We start from the raw sequence: 16,844 nt of genomic DNA, 5'->3' as shown, positions 1-16,844 counted from the left end.
TGAATCAATAAATTCTCTGGAATATTTTCAGGTAGATATCTTTTCATTTTAATGAAATTTAGAATGCTTTTTACTGGATGTTTCATCAGCAGACATAATTTTCTTTTTGTGTTTTCTTATAAATTTTTTCTGTAGTGGCATTAAAGATGGTTTCTACAGATGTATTTCCTATTTCTCTGTGAAATATTTTCTCTTCCTAGGTCTTTATAACTTCAAAATTATAAAATATGAAATTATTCCTTAAAAGGAAGCATTTGTCTTCTTATTTTTATGTTTTTTTTTTTTCAGAAGCACCAATAGGGTATTTAGAAGGTCAGTTAGATTTGATAGTGGTGATCATCTTAAATCTGCCTCTGCTTCAGAGATAGACAAAATATATGAAAGTATTTTAGAAGCTGTAAAATCACATAAAGAACATAAAATATTTTTTAAAGGAATATAAAATATCTTTATTCTTACCTCTTTTCAAAGTCTGTGTTAACATTCATATTTTAATATCAGAACTTACCAAAAAAGGATAATGAAAAATATATGGAGATATTTCAAACTCTTTTCTTCATTGCCTGTCATGAGGCTTCCAGACACACTTGATAGGATTCAGACCAGCGGAATGAAAATCCATGTTAAATTTTTGGAGATTCTTTAGTAAAGATTCCATTGTAGTATATTCTGTAGTATATCATACTAATGTATTTTTTTTAATATCATGGAAAGAAATAGTTTTTCCAGTGTCCTGTATCTGCTTCACCACAAAACAAAACAAGCAGAGAGACGATAAGTATGAACCCCAGTTTGACCACGTATCTACTCTGTGTCCACAGAGCATTACTTGCTCTGAGCCTCAATTTTAGCATTTGAGAAATGAAAACATCTATCAGTGTTATAAGGGATGAAATGGATAAATGTAACCTTTGAATATAAAAAGATGGGACCACATGAGTCTTTCATCATTGCAGTAGCCTGAATTGACACAGGAAACCATCCAACCACACACATGTTTCAAACAAATGTTAGGTTAAATCTTGTAATTTGAAAAGCAAAAAGACACGTTGCAGCTTTAGAATGTAATAAAGGGAAATCCCCGGTGCCATCTACGAAAAGGTATCGGGAAGCCAAAGTGGTTAATGGGAACTAGAACTTAACTATTGGTCCATGGAATATCTGAACTAGATGTGTGTCTAAATGATTGTGACTGCACTACCTGAGTGGGGCAGAATGTTGAGAGTGCGGGCCTCTCAAGGAACTGGAATTCGCTCTCAATGTCAAGAAAGGAAACTGAAAAGTTATCCTGTTAATGAAATCATCCTAAAAAAGAAAAACAGAACAAAAACAAAAAGCTACTCTCTGGTTTGAAGATGCAACATAGAATCAGACCAGTCACTAAGAGCTATGAGTGAATAAAAGCATGAACAAAAATCAGGGGCACCTGGGTGGCTCAGTCAGTTAAGCCTCTGGACTCTTGATTTTGTGAGGTTGAGCTCCACTGGGGCTGCACTTTGAGCACAGACCTTGCTTAGGAGTCTCTCTCTTTCTTTCTCTCTTCCCCTCCCTCCACTCTCTCTCTCAAAATAAATAATAAACTTAAAAAAAATCTACAAAAATCAGATCCCTAAGCCTGTGTTACGTATGAATGAGGGGTGGGGGATTTACGTTTGAACTCTCTGCTTCAGATGTAAAAAACAAGTGAAGAAGGTAACTTTCAAAACTGGTCCGGAGCTGTTAAGGCCTATAGAGACTGCAAGAAAGTTAAACTAGCAACCTTCATTTTAAGGCCACCTCTGTTTCCCAGATCAGATGAAACTCTGGCTAGAGGAGAGTCTTGTTCAAACATTGCAAAGCTTGAAAGGCAAAAACCAGAATGAGAATGTGTCAGCAGGTAGTAGAAATGGAATTAATACTCTAAGAACCCTGCATGGAGACCAATCTGAAAGAGATTTTAAGTATATTTAAAGCCTTCCAATATTTAAAGGAAGGGTGTGGAACAGGATATTATGAAAAAGAAAGAGAATATCTAGGATTGAGGATATAATTGTTGAAGTAACAATTTCTATAGATGACTAGAGCATCAGCTTTCAATATATCTAGGTGAGAGAATTGGAAGCCGGATCTGTAATATACTGTATGTCACACAGGTGACACTCAATAAATATTAATTCCCTTCTCTTTTCTTCCTCATCACTTGCCTCATCCACTTTCTTTATTGTTGGCACATAATGAGATGAGAAGAATGAACTCCATTTTTACTTTAATTTGACTCAGCCCATGTGAGTGAAAAATAGGCTATAGACTATTTTATCTCTTTAATAATTGAGACAAGAAAGATGTAAAATACTGAGCGTATTAATCATCATAAGGAATAATTTATCTGACTTTGACATAGGAGCAGGTATACAAGATGGTAGTTTTTCTAGTAAGTTACAATGCATGTATTTCATTTGAGGGCAGAAAAAAATGCAAGGAGTCTAATGTTTTTCAGATGAGATTTGAGGCTAAATTAACATATTTCTTAAAAACTACTAGGTTCAGGTGCACCTGGGTGGCTCAGTCAGTTAAGCGTCTGACTTAGGCTCAGGTCATGATCTCATGGTTCGTGAGTTCGAGCCCCGCATTGGGCTCTGTCTGCTGTCAGTTCAGAGCCTGCTTCACATGCTCTGTGCCCCTCTCTCTCTGCCCCTCCCCTGTTCACACACACTCTCTCTCTCAAAAGTAAATAATAACATTTTAAAAAATTGCTAGTTCAGTTAAATGGTATAATTTTACTTAAAAACGTGGGATTGGTTTTACCTTTGGTTTAAATTTTTGTAACATAAGTGATAAATTAGTAGCAACAGGTAATCAAGTATGTTCTCATGTTTAGGAATTTATTTTTCATTTTGAAACTTATTTTTGTCCCCCATAGTTTCCGAATCAGAGATTTCTCAAGAAGCTGATGACATGGCAATGGAAAAAGAGAAATATGTTGATGAACTGAGGAAAGTATTGATATCAGGAGGAGGACCAGCCGATGCGTACAAGTTTGATTTTTCTAAAGAGTCCTGTCATTTCTCCTTTGAGAAAAACCTGAAAGATGTTTCAGTAAGTAAAACTTTCCATAATACTGTAAGTGGTAAAATGTCAGAGCATTTATTGAGGAATTTTCTAAGTAACTAGCTTATTATTACCAGAATACCTAGGAAATCAGAGTTTGAAAAGTACTTTGTTTCCAAGTTGGAAGAATGCTTCATTCAGCATTATAGTCATTAAATGCTTCATATTAATTAATTGTGAAAAATAATTATTAGGAAATGTATTTAGTTGCTAATGGTTTAAAAATAAGGATAATAGAGATAATTACATGAATCAATAGTTCTGAAAAGTGGGGTCAGAAGCTTTGGACCATTGAGGCAAAGTTTATTGTAATACGTTTTGGAAAATACTGATTTTAAGAAAGAATATATATTTTCCAATGAATATTTAATAATGATGACTTACTCTCAACTTCATTAGAATGTATTTGAAATTACAAATTGAAAAAATTAAGTTCAGTAAGACATGTCCTTGGGAATTAAGGTATTTTATTTATGTATCAAACTTAGAAATACTAAAATAGGAATAAATTTCAACCCAAGTTTTTCAAGGCTTACATGCTTTACAGACAAGAATATCTGCTACTTGTCCTCTTTAGTTCCTGTACCAATTCAGATCAAAGTGGGTGGTTTCTGTATCAAACATATGCATCAAAATGTACTGTTTATATATTGTACCTAAGTTTATGGTATAATTAGAGATTGAATTATTTGCTTTTGACCAGCGGTTTATCATTCTGATACGACGTCTATAGTAGAATACAGGGAGGGAAATTTTTAGCCCATTATGTTTAGAGACAGTTATTGGCAATTTGTGCTGGAACTAAATTGAGTTAAAAAAATTCCTTTAAAATGACTCTTTAATTCAGAATGATTAAAGGGATTTCACCAATTAGAGAAACATGTAAAGCAACAGATGGAATCATTATTTTGAAATGTATGTTAACCTATAGAGAATAACACAGAGAGACTGGCTTCGGTAATTATTTCTGTTTAGAAGATACATACTTTTTCTACTTATCCAATTTATGTAAGTTTCAACATGCTGAGGTCCTTAAAATGATAATCTAAAATAGGTTAGGTAAGGTCTGAACTGACTATTGAAATTTTGTTATTTATTGCAAAGTGTTCTTTCCTATGACCGAAGCACAATCAAATGATGTTATGTTCAAAAGAGCTCTTGGCTTTTTCTTCTGATACTTTGAAGCAGATTATCATCAAATTGGGAGTAGTACCATTTCCCATTCCACAAGCATTCATGTGTAATGACTGACATTATTTCATGTAGCTAGTTTCTGGTTTTTATCTGTTTTATGTACACTGATGCGTGAGAAATTCCAAGATTGTGAGTTACCTATTGGAAGCCTGAAAGGCTTTTGCTGTATTTGACTTGGGGGGTTTGCTTGGATTTGAATGGAGTACTTGGAAGTACATCTGATTTTGCTGCTTTTGTGAAGAAAGAACTTCAAGGATTCATGATCTATGTCTTTTACAATTGGCTTGGCATGAATCAGCATTAAAAACTGTGACAATTATCCTAAAAGGTGTCTTGCTTACCGCCTTGGATATAATCAACTTTATTGAGAGAGAAAACCTTGAAACGCTACCTTTTCAACAGGTTTTCTCAAGAAATGGAAACAGAATAAGAGATTCCCAGTATGTCCCAGGATATGTCTTAGAGCACTACACTGTAGTCTAGATAACTGCTTCCTTAATTTTCATCTATTAATTTGCTTATGAGAAAAAGAAATGGTGCTCTCAGAAGAGTTTCATGAGTTTTTTCATGAGTTGGCATACTTGAAAGATATTTTTGGATATTTGAATGAAGTGTAACTTTCAGTTTGTGGTGCTGTGGTCAGCCTTATGGATGCAGATGAAAATTACAAGTTCATTTGGCCAAACTGCCATGGGAATCTTCCAGTGCTTCAGGATGTGTTTCTGAAATTGAATTTCATAGTGACAATACCTTGTAAATTCATCTGCTGGCAAAAATATGCGGACAATCGGACACATGGCAGAATCCTTCTTAAGGGTTATAGTGCTTTGGATGATGTAAACATTTAAAAGGAATTTGTAGTCCTTTGCTTGATGGACACAGACATCCGATTGTGGCCAAAGTCTTCTTATACTTAGAAGAAAAGAATGAATGTAGATTCAGTCCAGAGAGTTGTAGTGAATCCTGTCGTTTGTTGTCATAAGGTTACTCTCCCAGTGCAAAGGATATCCCATGAATCCTAAGTACAGTTACTACCAGTTTTATACCTCTCAGGGTCATGGTTTTTAGGCATTTGTTCCCATCAGTTCAAGAAGTTTTATGTTTTTAATTCTGTGCTAGAGATCACTGCATAATTTGAACATTTCGGGTATTCAGTCATATAAGACTTACTTGAAATTTATATAAAATATTCTTTTACAAAAATCTTTTTAGAGGGAAATTTTTTAAAGAAAGTAATCGCTGATTTTTGTATTCAAAAATATGTGAGTTTTTGAAAATACTATCTTGTGTTTTATCAGAGTGAAATAATTGTCAATCCAAAGCAATGAAATATTTAAAAATGTATAATGTGGATGTTATATACCTTTTTTGGAGGGAGTGTGTACATAATTGTCATGAGATTCCTTTTGAGCTCATAACACCCAAAATTTCATTTATGCTCTAATTAGTTTTTCTTTAAAGATAACATAGGTGTTTTTATTTTAACTTAATTGCCATTGGAATAAATGTTGAATGACCAGCTAGACATTACCTTTCTCCACACAGTACAAACCTCTGGTACCCTTCCTGCCCTATCACCAATATTTTTCTGTTGGCAGTAGATTATTCTAGATGAAAACATATTATGCAAGTACTTAGAACTCATCTCTTCATTATAAGTAGTAGCCCCCATTCAGGAGAGATTTTTCTTATACTTCATAAGTCATCGTTATTTTATTGCCATTTGCAATTCCTGATTTTGCAGTATATTCTTTGTCATGCAAACAATACATCTTAGTTAATAATGTTTTCCTTTTTTCCTTTCATAACTTGCTCTTTTTCTTCAGAAAAAACTTTTTTATGAGCCACAAAAAAAAAATCTAATAATTTTTGATAAGAAAAACCTTGGGCTTATTATTTGTTTGCTCATACTTCTGTTTTCTCATCTATAAAGGTTTAAAGTGATTTCTTGGGTTCATTACAGGTCATCTAACATACTGCGGTTTTATAGCTCTAAAAATAGCCCTAATGAAGGAAAGCCATGAGGTTTGAAGCACAATTAAACATAATACACACATGCGCGCGCACACACACACACACACACACACACACACACACAAAAGAGAATTAGCTACGGGTCTGTTTTAGAATTATAGTAAAGTTTATTTTTTATTCCTTTTTCTTTGTCTCCACTGCCCCCATGATCAGAAGCTGGGATACAGTTTAGGCTGAAAATTTGACAACTTAAGTACCTTTGAGGTTTGTTTTTCTTTGATTTAAAAATACAGATGGGCAGTCCTGGGTTAATATAATGGCTTTTTGATGTTGGAGGCCCAGTCTTTTTTAAATCCTGTTGCCTTGACATTTTTACTTATTTATTTATTTTTATTTTTTGCTTGTTTTTGAGAGAGAGAAAGAGAGAGAGCATGAGCGAGTTGGGGAGAGTCAGAGAGAGACTCTGGACCCACTGAGCTACCGACTCAGCCACCCAGGCGTTCCCCGCCTTGCCATTTTTAACAGACAGTTTTTATCTACTGGTCCAAGAAGGCTGCTGTAGCTTTGCTGTTATGTTCATCTTTTAGGCAATAGGACTGAGTTAAGGAGAAAATAAAGAGCGTGTGTATTTTCTTTAAGGCCATGACCTAAAGTTGCATACATTACTTTTGCTTACATCCCATTGTCCAGAACTAAGTCACAAAGCTTCATCTCACTGCAAGGAAATCTGTGAAATGTGATCGTCAGCTGTGTTCTATGCCCAGTAATTTCCATTACCGTGTAAAAAGGGGAAGGTAGAGATAGAGGGGCAACTAACAATTTCTGCATGTTAACATTTATGAGAGATTGATATGTCATTTAGACGGTTTCACTTTTATTGTTACAGGGTTATTTCTGTAGCATTTTCATTATAAACAATTGTTTCAGTCATGTTTTAGTTAAAAAAATGTTGCAAGATCTAGCAAGGTACAGGCTAATTTGTATCTTGCTATGTATTGTAACTTTTTAAATAAAAAATGCATTCTAACTTCACACAACTTCCCTATAGCTATTTAATTTTCATTTTCAGATATATAAAAATGAAGTACAATAAGTTCGCCCAAAGCAGCCAAAGTGGTTTGTAAAAACATCAGTCCAAAATCCTGTATAATTGTCATGTGTCCCTGTGGTTTGGGGACTTTGGATTCAAATGGGTATTTCCAGATGAAATATCAGAATTTGAGCCTTTATATGATATTCTGCCAAAGACTTTGTCAAAAGTGTAATTGCTTTCAGGTTTGTGAGAGTATGGGTTGGAAATGTGTTCTTTGAATGCCTGAAAAAAAATAATAGTATTTATTTCTGTAATAGAAATATTTGTACACATCTACCATTTATATATTAAAGACTTCATAATTTTCCTACTTCATTGGAATGTGGGAACTAAATCAGTAATCTAAGTGGTACAGAAATCCTGCTCAAAGTATATACTCTCTAGTCAAGCCATAAAAGAGACAATAGAATTTTTACTTTAAGAAGATTATTAATTTTCAGTTATACTATTTCATCTTTGAGAACTTTTGCTTTTTCTTGCCTTCATCTCAAAGTCATTATATTTTAGTTTTTTCTTCTGTAGTTCAGGAATGAAACAAACTAAAGACAGAAGGAGAAAATAACATGGAAAAATTATGCTCTAGAAGGACTTTTGAGTGCTTATAATATTAATATTGCTTCTTACTTGTCGGTCAGTTTCCTTTAACATGTACTCACTTCACCTTGTTACTGTTTATACGTGAGAAAACAGATGCTGAAGGCTTAAACAAGTTCCTAAGAAAAGCAGTAAGTATTGAGTTAGGATAGAATCTAGGCCTCTGTCTTTTTTTTTTTTTAATTAAAACAAAATTTTAAAAAATATTTATCTTTGAGAGAGAGACAGAGACACACACACACAGAGAGAGAGAGAGAGAGAGAGAGAGAGAGAAAGAGAAAGAGAGAAAGACAATGTGTGAGCTGGAGAGGGGCAGAGAGAGAGGGAGTCACAGAATCCGAAGCAGGTTCCAGGCTCTGAGCTGTCAGCGCAGAGCTGGACACAGGGCTTGAATACACAAGCCCTGAGATGATTACCTGAGCCAAAGTCTGATGCTTAAACGATTGAGTCACCCAGGTACCCCTAAGCTTCTGTCTTAAATACCCGAAAAAAATTTTTTTTTAATTTAGTTTATGTATAATGTACATATGATAAAATGTACTTTCTGTTAAATGTACGTTTTTCATCACTCCAGACATTTCCTTTATGCCTCTTTTCAGTCAGTCCCCAATTACACCCCTTTTCTCCCCAAACCCTGACTACCCTCCTGGCCCCAGGCAACCACTGTTCTCTGTCATTTCAAATTAGCTTTTTGCCTGTTTTAGAATTTCATATAAATGGAACCATACATTATGAACTCTTTTATGTAACTTTACATGGTATAATGTTTTTGAGATTCATCATAATGTGTTGTATATCAGCAACTCACTTCTTTTGAGCAGTATTCTCTTGTGCAGATATACCACATTCACTTTTAGATGTATGTGTGTGGTTGGTTTCCAGTAGTCAGCTACTGTGAGTAAAGCAGCTGTATACGTTGATGTGTAAATCTTTTTGTGGGTATGTTTTTTATAACAGCTTTATTGATATATAATGTGCATATAGAAAGTACACATTTTGATACAATTTAACAAACTTTGACCACAGTCAAGGTAATGATATCCTCCTTCCCCAGCAGACTGTTTTGTTTACCTTTGTCATTCTCCCCTCCCACACCTGCTTGTCCCCCAGTCAGTCCCCATAGAACCACTTTCTGTTACCATAGATTATTGTACATTTTCTAGAATTTCATATAAATATAATCTTACAGTAGGTAGTCCCCCCCCCCCCACCTTGGTCTGACTTCATTCACTCAGCGTAATTATTTTGAGATTCTTCCAGGTTATTGTGTGAATTGTTCATTTCTCTTTCTTTCTTTCTTTCTTTCTTTCTTTCTTTCTTTCTTTCTTCCTTTTTTTTTTTTTTTTGAATACTGAGTAGTATTGCATTTTATGAGTATACCCCAATTTATGCATTCACCAGTTGATGGTCATTTGGGTGATTTCTAGTTTTGGACTGTAAGAAATGAAGCTCCATGAATATTTGTGTAGTGATCTTTGTGTGGAAATGTTTCATTTTTTTTGGATAATACTTAGGAGTAGAATAGTTGACTTAAGGGGCGCCTGGGTGGCTCCACTGGTTAAGTGTCTAACTTTAGATTTTGGCTCAGGTCATGATCTCATGGTTCCTGAGTTCAAGCCTGACATGGGGTTCTGCACTGACAGTGTGGAGCCTGCTTTGGATTCTCTCTTTCTCCCTCTCCCTGCCCCTACCCTACTCATGCTATCTCTCTTTTAAAATAAATAAACTTAAAAAAAAAAAAAAAGAATAGTTGAGTTAAATGGCAGGTGAATCTTTACTATTTAAAAAAACCAATAAACAGTTTTCCATAGTGGTTGTAGTATTTTGTAATCCCACCAACAGGATGTGAAAAATTCCAGTTCATATTTTTAATTTTAGGTATTCTATTGAGTATGTGATAGTATTTAATTGTATTTCATTTGCATTTCCCTAATGTCTAATGATATTTGCCATCAATATAATTTTTTTAGTGACATATTTATTCAGATCCTATTTTTTACTGGGTTTCTTGTTTTACTGAGTTTTGAAGATTTCTCTATATGTTCTGCATTCTAGTTCTTTAACAGATACATGATTTGGGAATACCTTATTCTTGTTTGTTGGAGAGGAGGAAAAATTCTTATTTTTAAGGAAGTTGAATTTTTTCCTTTTATGGATCATGGTTTTGATACCATGTCTAATAAATATTTGCCTACCTTCAGATCATAGATTTTTCTCTTGAGCTCTCATGTATGAGTTTTATAATTTTAGGTTTTACATTTAGAGTCTGTGATACATTTTGAGTTAATTTTTGTTTATAGTGCAGGATATGGATTGAAGCTCATCTTTTGCATATGGATATTTAGTTGTTGTAGCATCATTTGTTGAATTCTCCACTGAATTTTCTTCTACTTTGTTTGAGAACCACTTGATCATGTATGTATAGGACTATATCTGGATTCTGGTCTGCTCCATTGATCTATTGATTTATCTCTGTACAAACCCTAAATTGTTTTGAATAGTTCTTGTAATCAGGTAGTGTATGTCCTTCAACTTTGTTCTTTTTCAAAGTTGTTTTGGATAATTTCTATATACTTCAAATTTTCTTATGAGATGTAGAATCAGTCTGTCAATTTCTGCAAATAAGTTTGCTGAAATCTTGATGGGGAATACTTGAATCTACAGAGCTGACATCTTAACAATATTGAGTCTTCTATCTTGTGAACAGATCTTTTTCTCCATTTATTTAGGTTAGTGGTTCTCACCTGGGGGAGATTTTGCTCTACCAGGGACATTTGGCAATATCTGGAGACATTTTTAATTGCCACAGTTAGCAGCTGCTACTGGCATCAGGTGAGTAGAAGACAGGGATGCTGCTAAACATCCTGCAATGCAGAGGAACAGGCTTCTACAACAAAGAAATACCTGGTCCAAAACATCATTAGTGTCAAAGTTGAGAAATACTGATTTAGTATTCCTTAATCCCTTGGCCATTTGTAGTTTTCAAAGTGTAGGTCTTGTAAATCTTTTATCAGTTTGTCATTCCGATATAGAATCCTAGGTCACTGACTTGAGATCTTTCTTCTTACTAATATAGGCATTTCAGGATCTAACTTTCCTACCAAGTGCTGCTTTAACTGCATTTCACAAATTTTGGTATGTCATGTTTTTGTTTTTATTTCTTTTAAATAAAGGAAAATTTACCAGTTTTCCTTTTGATTTCATTTTCTACTCATGAATTATTTGGAAGTTCATAATTTAGTTCCATTGTGGGTTTTTGTTGTTGTTGTTGATGTTGTTTAATATTCCAGATATTTTTCTGTTACTGGTTTTTAATTTAGGTCCATTGTTGTTAGCAAACATAATATAACTTGAAGCCTTTAAGTTTACTTGGATGTGTAGTAAGGCCCTGAATCTGGTCTCTCTTGTTCAGTGATCTGAGTGCACTTGAAGGAAATATTCTGCTGTTGTTGGGTGGATTGTTCCTTAAATGTCAGGTCAGTGTGGTTAATCTTGTTTAAGTTTTCTGTTTTCTTGGTTACTTTCTATTTAATTGTTCTATCAATGACTGAAGACATGTTCAAATCTACAATTGTAAATATGGATTTGTTTACTTCTCCTTGCAGTACTATCAAGTCTTGCTTCATGTATTTTGAATCTTTGTTTGAAGGTTCAAACCTTAATGGTTTGTCATGTCCTCTTGATGATTTGACCCTTTTATCATTATGAAGTGACGTTCAAACCATTAATATTCTTTGAGCTAAAATCTACTTAAAACGTTAGTACTCCTATTCTTTTTTTTTTTTTTTAATTTTTGATAGGGGTTAGCGTGATGTTTTTTCCATCCTTTTGCTTTTGACTATTTTTGTCTTTAATTAAATGCGGTTTCTTTGAAGAAGCATATAGTTGGATTTTGCTTTTTTATATTCAGCTTGTCAATCTCTGTCTTTTAATTGGGGTTTTTAGACCATTTACATTTTATGTTATTATTGATAATGATAGTTTTAAAATCTGTCTCATTTTTATTTCCTTTTTGCTGTCTCTCCTGTCTTCTTTTGGACAAATTACTTTTTATGATTCTATTGTATGTTTTGATTGGCTTATTTAACTCATTTTTATGCTATTTTCTTGCCTGCTCTAGGGTTTATAGTATATATCTTTACCTTATTACAGTCTACCTTGAAGTAATATATTACTTCACAGATAGTTTAAGAATCTACAACAGTATATTTGAATATCACTTCTGGGTGTTATGCTACTGGGATCATGCATTTTACTTATATGTAGGTTATAAACTCTATAACATTTTATTATTTTTGGTTTTAGTTTTTAACTTTTAAAAGTTGACTTTTAACTTCTCAGCCCTGGATTTACTAGGTGTGACCGTGGGCAGCTTGTTCAATTGTTTTTCCTCAGTTTTTAGTTTATCATTTGGAAATAATACTAATAGTTAAGCACAGGGTGGTTGTAAGGATTTAATAAATTAGTGTATAGATGTGTGTGTGGGCATATTTTTTCTAGAACAGTCCTTTTTTATAATAAGCATTTCATAAGTATTTGTTGTTATTAATTATTTACTTGAGTGTCTTTTCCATTATATGGTAAATTCCTTGAGGGAAGTGACCATGTCTTAAATGAACTTGAAATTCCAGCAAATGCAGATGTTTTGGGGATGGCCTTCTGTTGAGAGGAAATGTAGCATAGTGGAAATAACTTAAGATGTTGGTTTGAATCTTAAATCTATTTCTAATTATATGGGTTTTAGCAAATAATTTATGTTTTTGATGAAAAAACTGAGTTCAAATAGAGTAATAATGTGAACTCATAGTGTTTATGCTTATTGGCACTCAGATTGATGTGTGTGCAAATGTTTTGTAAACTGTAAATTGGTATACCATGTGGTCTGTCTCAGGAAGCCATTGAGTTGCATTCAGAAGGGCCTCGATTGTATACTTGTAATATTATCTGTGAATGAATTTATACACATGGTTGTAGCAGACTTTTTTATACCAGTTTAAAATTGTATGATACAAACCATACTGCTTGAAGTATATTTTGAATAACATCAATTTAAATATGTCAATACTATTTTTATAAACTAGTTTTGACTTAATATATCTGGAAACTAAATAATTGTGTATAGCTTGGATCTCCCTTGACCTCAGAGGAGGTCAAGAAATGATCTTCTACACAGAAATGATCTTCTACCCTTCTCAGTGGAACATATTGGGAGGGACATGATATCCATATGCACTATGACTAGTGATGTTAAATTTGAATACTTGGTTAAGGTGGTACTTGCCAAGTTTCTCTGCTGTAAACTTGCTGTTTTTTTGTTTTGTTTTGTTGTTATTAATAAGTATCTTATGCAGAGATATTTTGGAAGGTATACAAATACCCTGTTTTTACCCATACTTTTACTCACTAATTTCAGCACCCATTGGTGATTTTTTTCTCCAGTAGTTATTACCATGATATACCTATGATTTTCTATTTTCATTATTTCTTTATTTTATTGATTGGAATCCTACTTGTAAGGTAAAACTGTATCTTCTCCTTCATTTATTTTTTTTCACTTATTTATTTATATCAGCATGTACTCTCATGAGAACATTTATTTTGTTCTATGGGCTAAATTTCTTTCATTATTTTGTTGCTCAGATTGTCCTAGATTTGGCCACTGGGAACTTCTTCAACTTGACAACTGTGTCTTTAAGATATGTCTCCATTAAGATATTTGCAAATGACATATTGGATAAAGGTGTAATATCCAAAATCTATAAAGAACTTACCAAACTCAACACCCCAAAAACAAATAATCCAGTGAAGAAATGGGCAAAAGATATGAATAGACACGTTTCCAAAGAAGACCTCCAAATGGGTAACAGACACATGAAAAGATGTTCAACATTGCTCATCATCAGGGAAATACAAATCCAAACCACATTGAGATACCACCTCACACAGGTCAGAGTGACTAAAATTAACAACTCTGGAAACAACAGATGTTGGTGAGGATCTGGAGCAAAGGGAATGCTCGTGCATTGTTGTTAGTGGGAATGCAAACAGTGTGGAGGTTCCTCAAAAAATTAAAAATAGAATTACCCTATGACCCAGCAATAGCACTACTAGGAACTTACCTATAGAATACAGGAATGCTGATTCATAGGGGCACATGTACCCCAATGTTTATAGCAGTGCTATCAGCAGTAGACAAATTATGGAAAGAGCTCAAATGTCCATCAACTGATGAATGGATAAAGAAGATGCGGGGTATGTGTGTGTATGTGTATATAATAGTAATAGTATAATGGAATACTGCTTGGCAACAAAAAAGAATGAAATCTTGCCATTTGCAACAACATGGATGGAACTAGAGGGTATCATGCTAAGTGAAATAAGTGAGAGAAAGACAGATATATGTTTTCACTCATATGTGGAACCTGAGAAACTTAATATAAGACCATGGGGAAAGGGAAAAAAACCCAATATTTACAGAGAGGGAGGCAAACCATAAGAGACTTTGTATTTAAATATCGAGAACAAACAGGGTTGATGGGGGGTGCGGGGCGGGGTGGGGGCAGGTAAAATGGGTGATGGGCATTGACGAAGGCACTTGTTGGAATGAGCAGTGGATGTTGTATGTAAGTGATGAATCATGGGACCGTACCCTCGAAGCCAAGAGCACACTGTGTACACTGTATGTTAGCTAATGACAATAAATTATATAAGAGAAATAAAAATAAAAACCATTTTATTAGAAAAAAAAAAAAGATATGTCTTCATTACTTTGAGCCCTTCCTTGCTTTTTGGCACCACAGGGTCATCTTGTGTTTCCTGACCCAACCATAGAATCAACCATTTATTCATAAGAGCCATAGTTCCTTTTATTTGAGGCTTTATTGTGTAATCAATATCTGGGTGTTAGGCATGCTCATTTCTACTGAGGTATTATTGGTCTGGGTCCTCTCAGCAGACTAACAGAGGTAGCAAATGTATCTGCATACCTACACATATATGTGCACACATCTGCATATCTCCATCTGTACATATGTTAAGAGTCATTGTTCGTTAATCCAGTGTCACTGAGTTTATCCTTCCCTACTTTCTTTTTGTAACTTTCTCTTATGGTGAAAATCTAGCTTTCATTTTCCACAATATGTTTACTTATTTACTCAGTCCTACTATACATGTAAAGTAGTTTTAGAAATGCTAATACATACCTTTGTGAAAAACAAATTTTCTAAATATAGTACAATAGACAAATCAATTTGTCTTTGTCCTTGTAATTACATTCAAAATATGATTTGCCAAAATGTTTTAAATTAGTACTGTGCCTTACCATCCGTTTTGGTGTCCCTGTTCCTTTTGGGGTTCATCTCACATTATGGTTGATATTGATTATTTTTTGCTATGTGAACAGTTATCAAGAATCAAAGCTATATACAAAGGTGATTTCAGAGAAGGGTCACTTTTCCCTCATCCTCACTGCTCTGTTCCCATGTCTATACTTTTTTCATTACATTCCAGCCACCTCCTCTAGATAATTAATTAAGCTCATAAGTTTCTGGTTTATGGGTTCTGTCTTTTGTACACATGAGCACATGTATTTCTTATATTCTGTTTTTTCTTATGTGAATGGTAGTATATTATGAACACTTTTTTTTTTTTTTACGTTTTGATCTTTTTACATAGCATCTCCTGGAAATTGCACTGTGTCAATTCATAAAGATTTTTCTCTTTTATTTTTGTAAGGACTTCATACTCTCATTGTGTATATCAGTTTGTCAACCATTCTCCTATGTATGAGCATAGGATGTTATGTATGTATGTAAGCATAGGATGAGCATAGGATATTACTTATGTATGTAAGTTGTTTCCAGTATTTTGCAAATTCAAACAATGCTGCAGTGAATTATCTCTGTATGTTTTTGGAAGTTTATCTTCAGGATAAACTCCTAGATGTGTGATTGCTAGAAAATCAGTGCATATATTGTTTTCTTAGATGTCACCAAATTCCCTTCCAGAAGAGTTGGACCAATTTGCATTTCCACCAGCAGCATATGAAATTGTCTAGCTCCCCACAGCCTCACTAACAGAACACGCTGTTACACTTTTTAATTTTCTCCAATCTGATAGGCATGAAATGTGTCCCATGTTGTTTTAATTTGCATTTCTCTGATTCTGAGTGAATCTGAACACCTTCAAATATGTTTAAGGATCATTTTTAGATTTCTTTTTGGTCCTGTCTTTTTTAGTTTTTTTCTATTGGTTTTGGTCCTTTCTCAAATTTTAAGAGTTCTTTTTAAAAAAATTAAAAAAAAAAACTTGATGTTTATTTCTTTTTGAGGGGGAGAGACAGAGCACGAGCAGGGGAGAGGCAGAGAGAGAGGGAGACATAGAATCCGAAGCAGGCTCCAGGCTCCGAGCTGTCAGCACAGAGCCCATTGTGGGGCTCCAACTCACGAACTGTGAGATCATGACCTGAGCTGAAGTCAGATGCTTAACTTACAGCCACCCAGGTGCCCCTCAAATTTTAAGAGTTCTTTATATGTTAGAGACGTTAGCCCTTTGTGTGGGTATTACTTATTGCACTAAGATTTATTCATTCAGCATGCTTGTTTGTTAGTAAACTTCCCAAAATACTAATCTGGAACAAGTTATGTCTCAGATATTCTAGATAAATCATCTTGTACTGAAAAAAAAAATGCTCTGTCAATCTCTTTGTGACAGAAAATGAATCCTACTTTTTGTCACCTCTGTATGGTTCATGTTATTCTCTAAGTATCTTTCATTTATACTGTCCTAAGGAAAGTGCATATTTCTGTGGGTTTGTGGAAATGCCTGATCTTTTAAGAAGTTTGCACTCACCTTCTGCTTTTATTCAAAACTGTCCCTGCCTTTCTTGGTATTCCTGTAAGTT

General features: G+C 34.1%; 1 protein-coding gene across 9 annotated transcripts in view; it reads left to right on the top strand.

The window, feature by feature from the left end:
- Window positions 1-16,844, top strand: part of XRCC4 (X-ray repair cross complementing 4) — a 315,887-nt gene that overhangs the window by 17,833 nt on the left and 281,210 nt on the right. For all 9 annotated transcript variants that reach the window (XR_009261112.1, XR_009261113.1, XR_009261111.1 and 6 more), the window contains exon 3: window positions 2,900-3,075. Coding sequence is in view for 4 of the 9 variants with exons in the window: in XM_058727965.1 (XP_058583948.1) it covers window positions 2,900-3,075 (176 nt within the window). In the remaining 5 variants the exon portion in view is untranslated. The remainder of the gene's footprint in view (window positions 1-2,899; window positions 3,076-16,844) is intronic.

The sequence above is a fragment of the Neofelis nebulosa genome, chromosome 1 (genome assembly GCF_028018385.1).
Source record: "Neofelis nebulosa isolate mNeoNeb1 chromosome 1, mNeoNeb1.pri, whole genome shotgun sequence".
Classification (NCBI taxonomy): domain Eukaryota; kingdom Metazoa; phylum Chordata; class Mammalia; order Carnivora; family Felidae; genus Neofelis; species Neofelis nebulosa.
The sequence above is the reverse complement of the archived record's forward strand: the minus strand, read 5'-3'. Positions and strand labels throughout refer to the sequence as shown.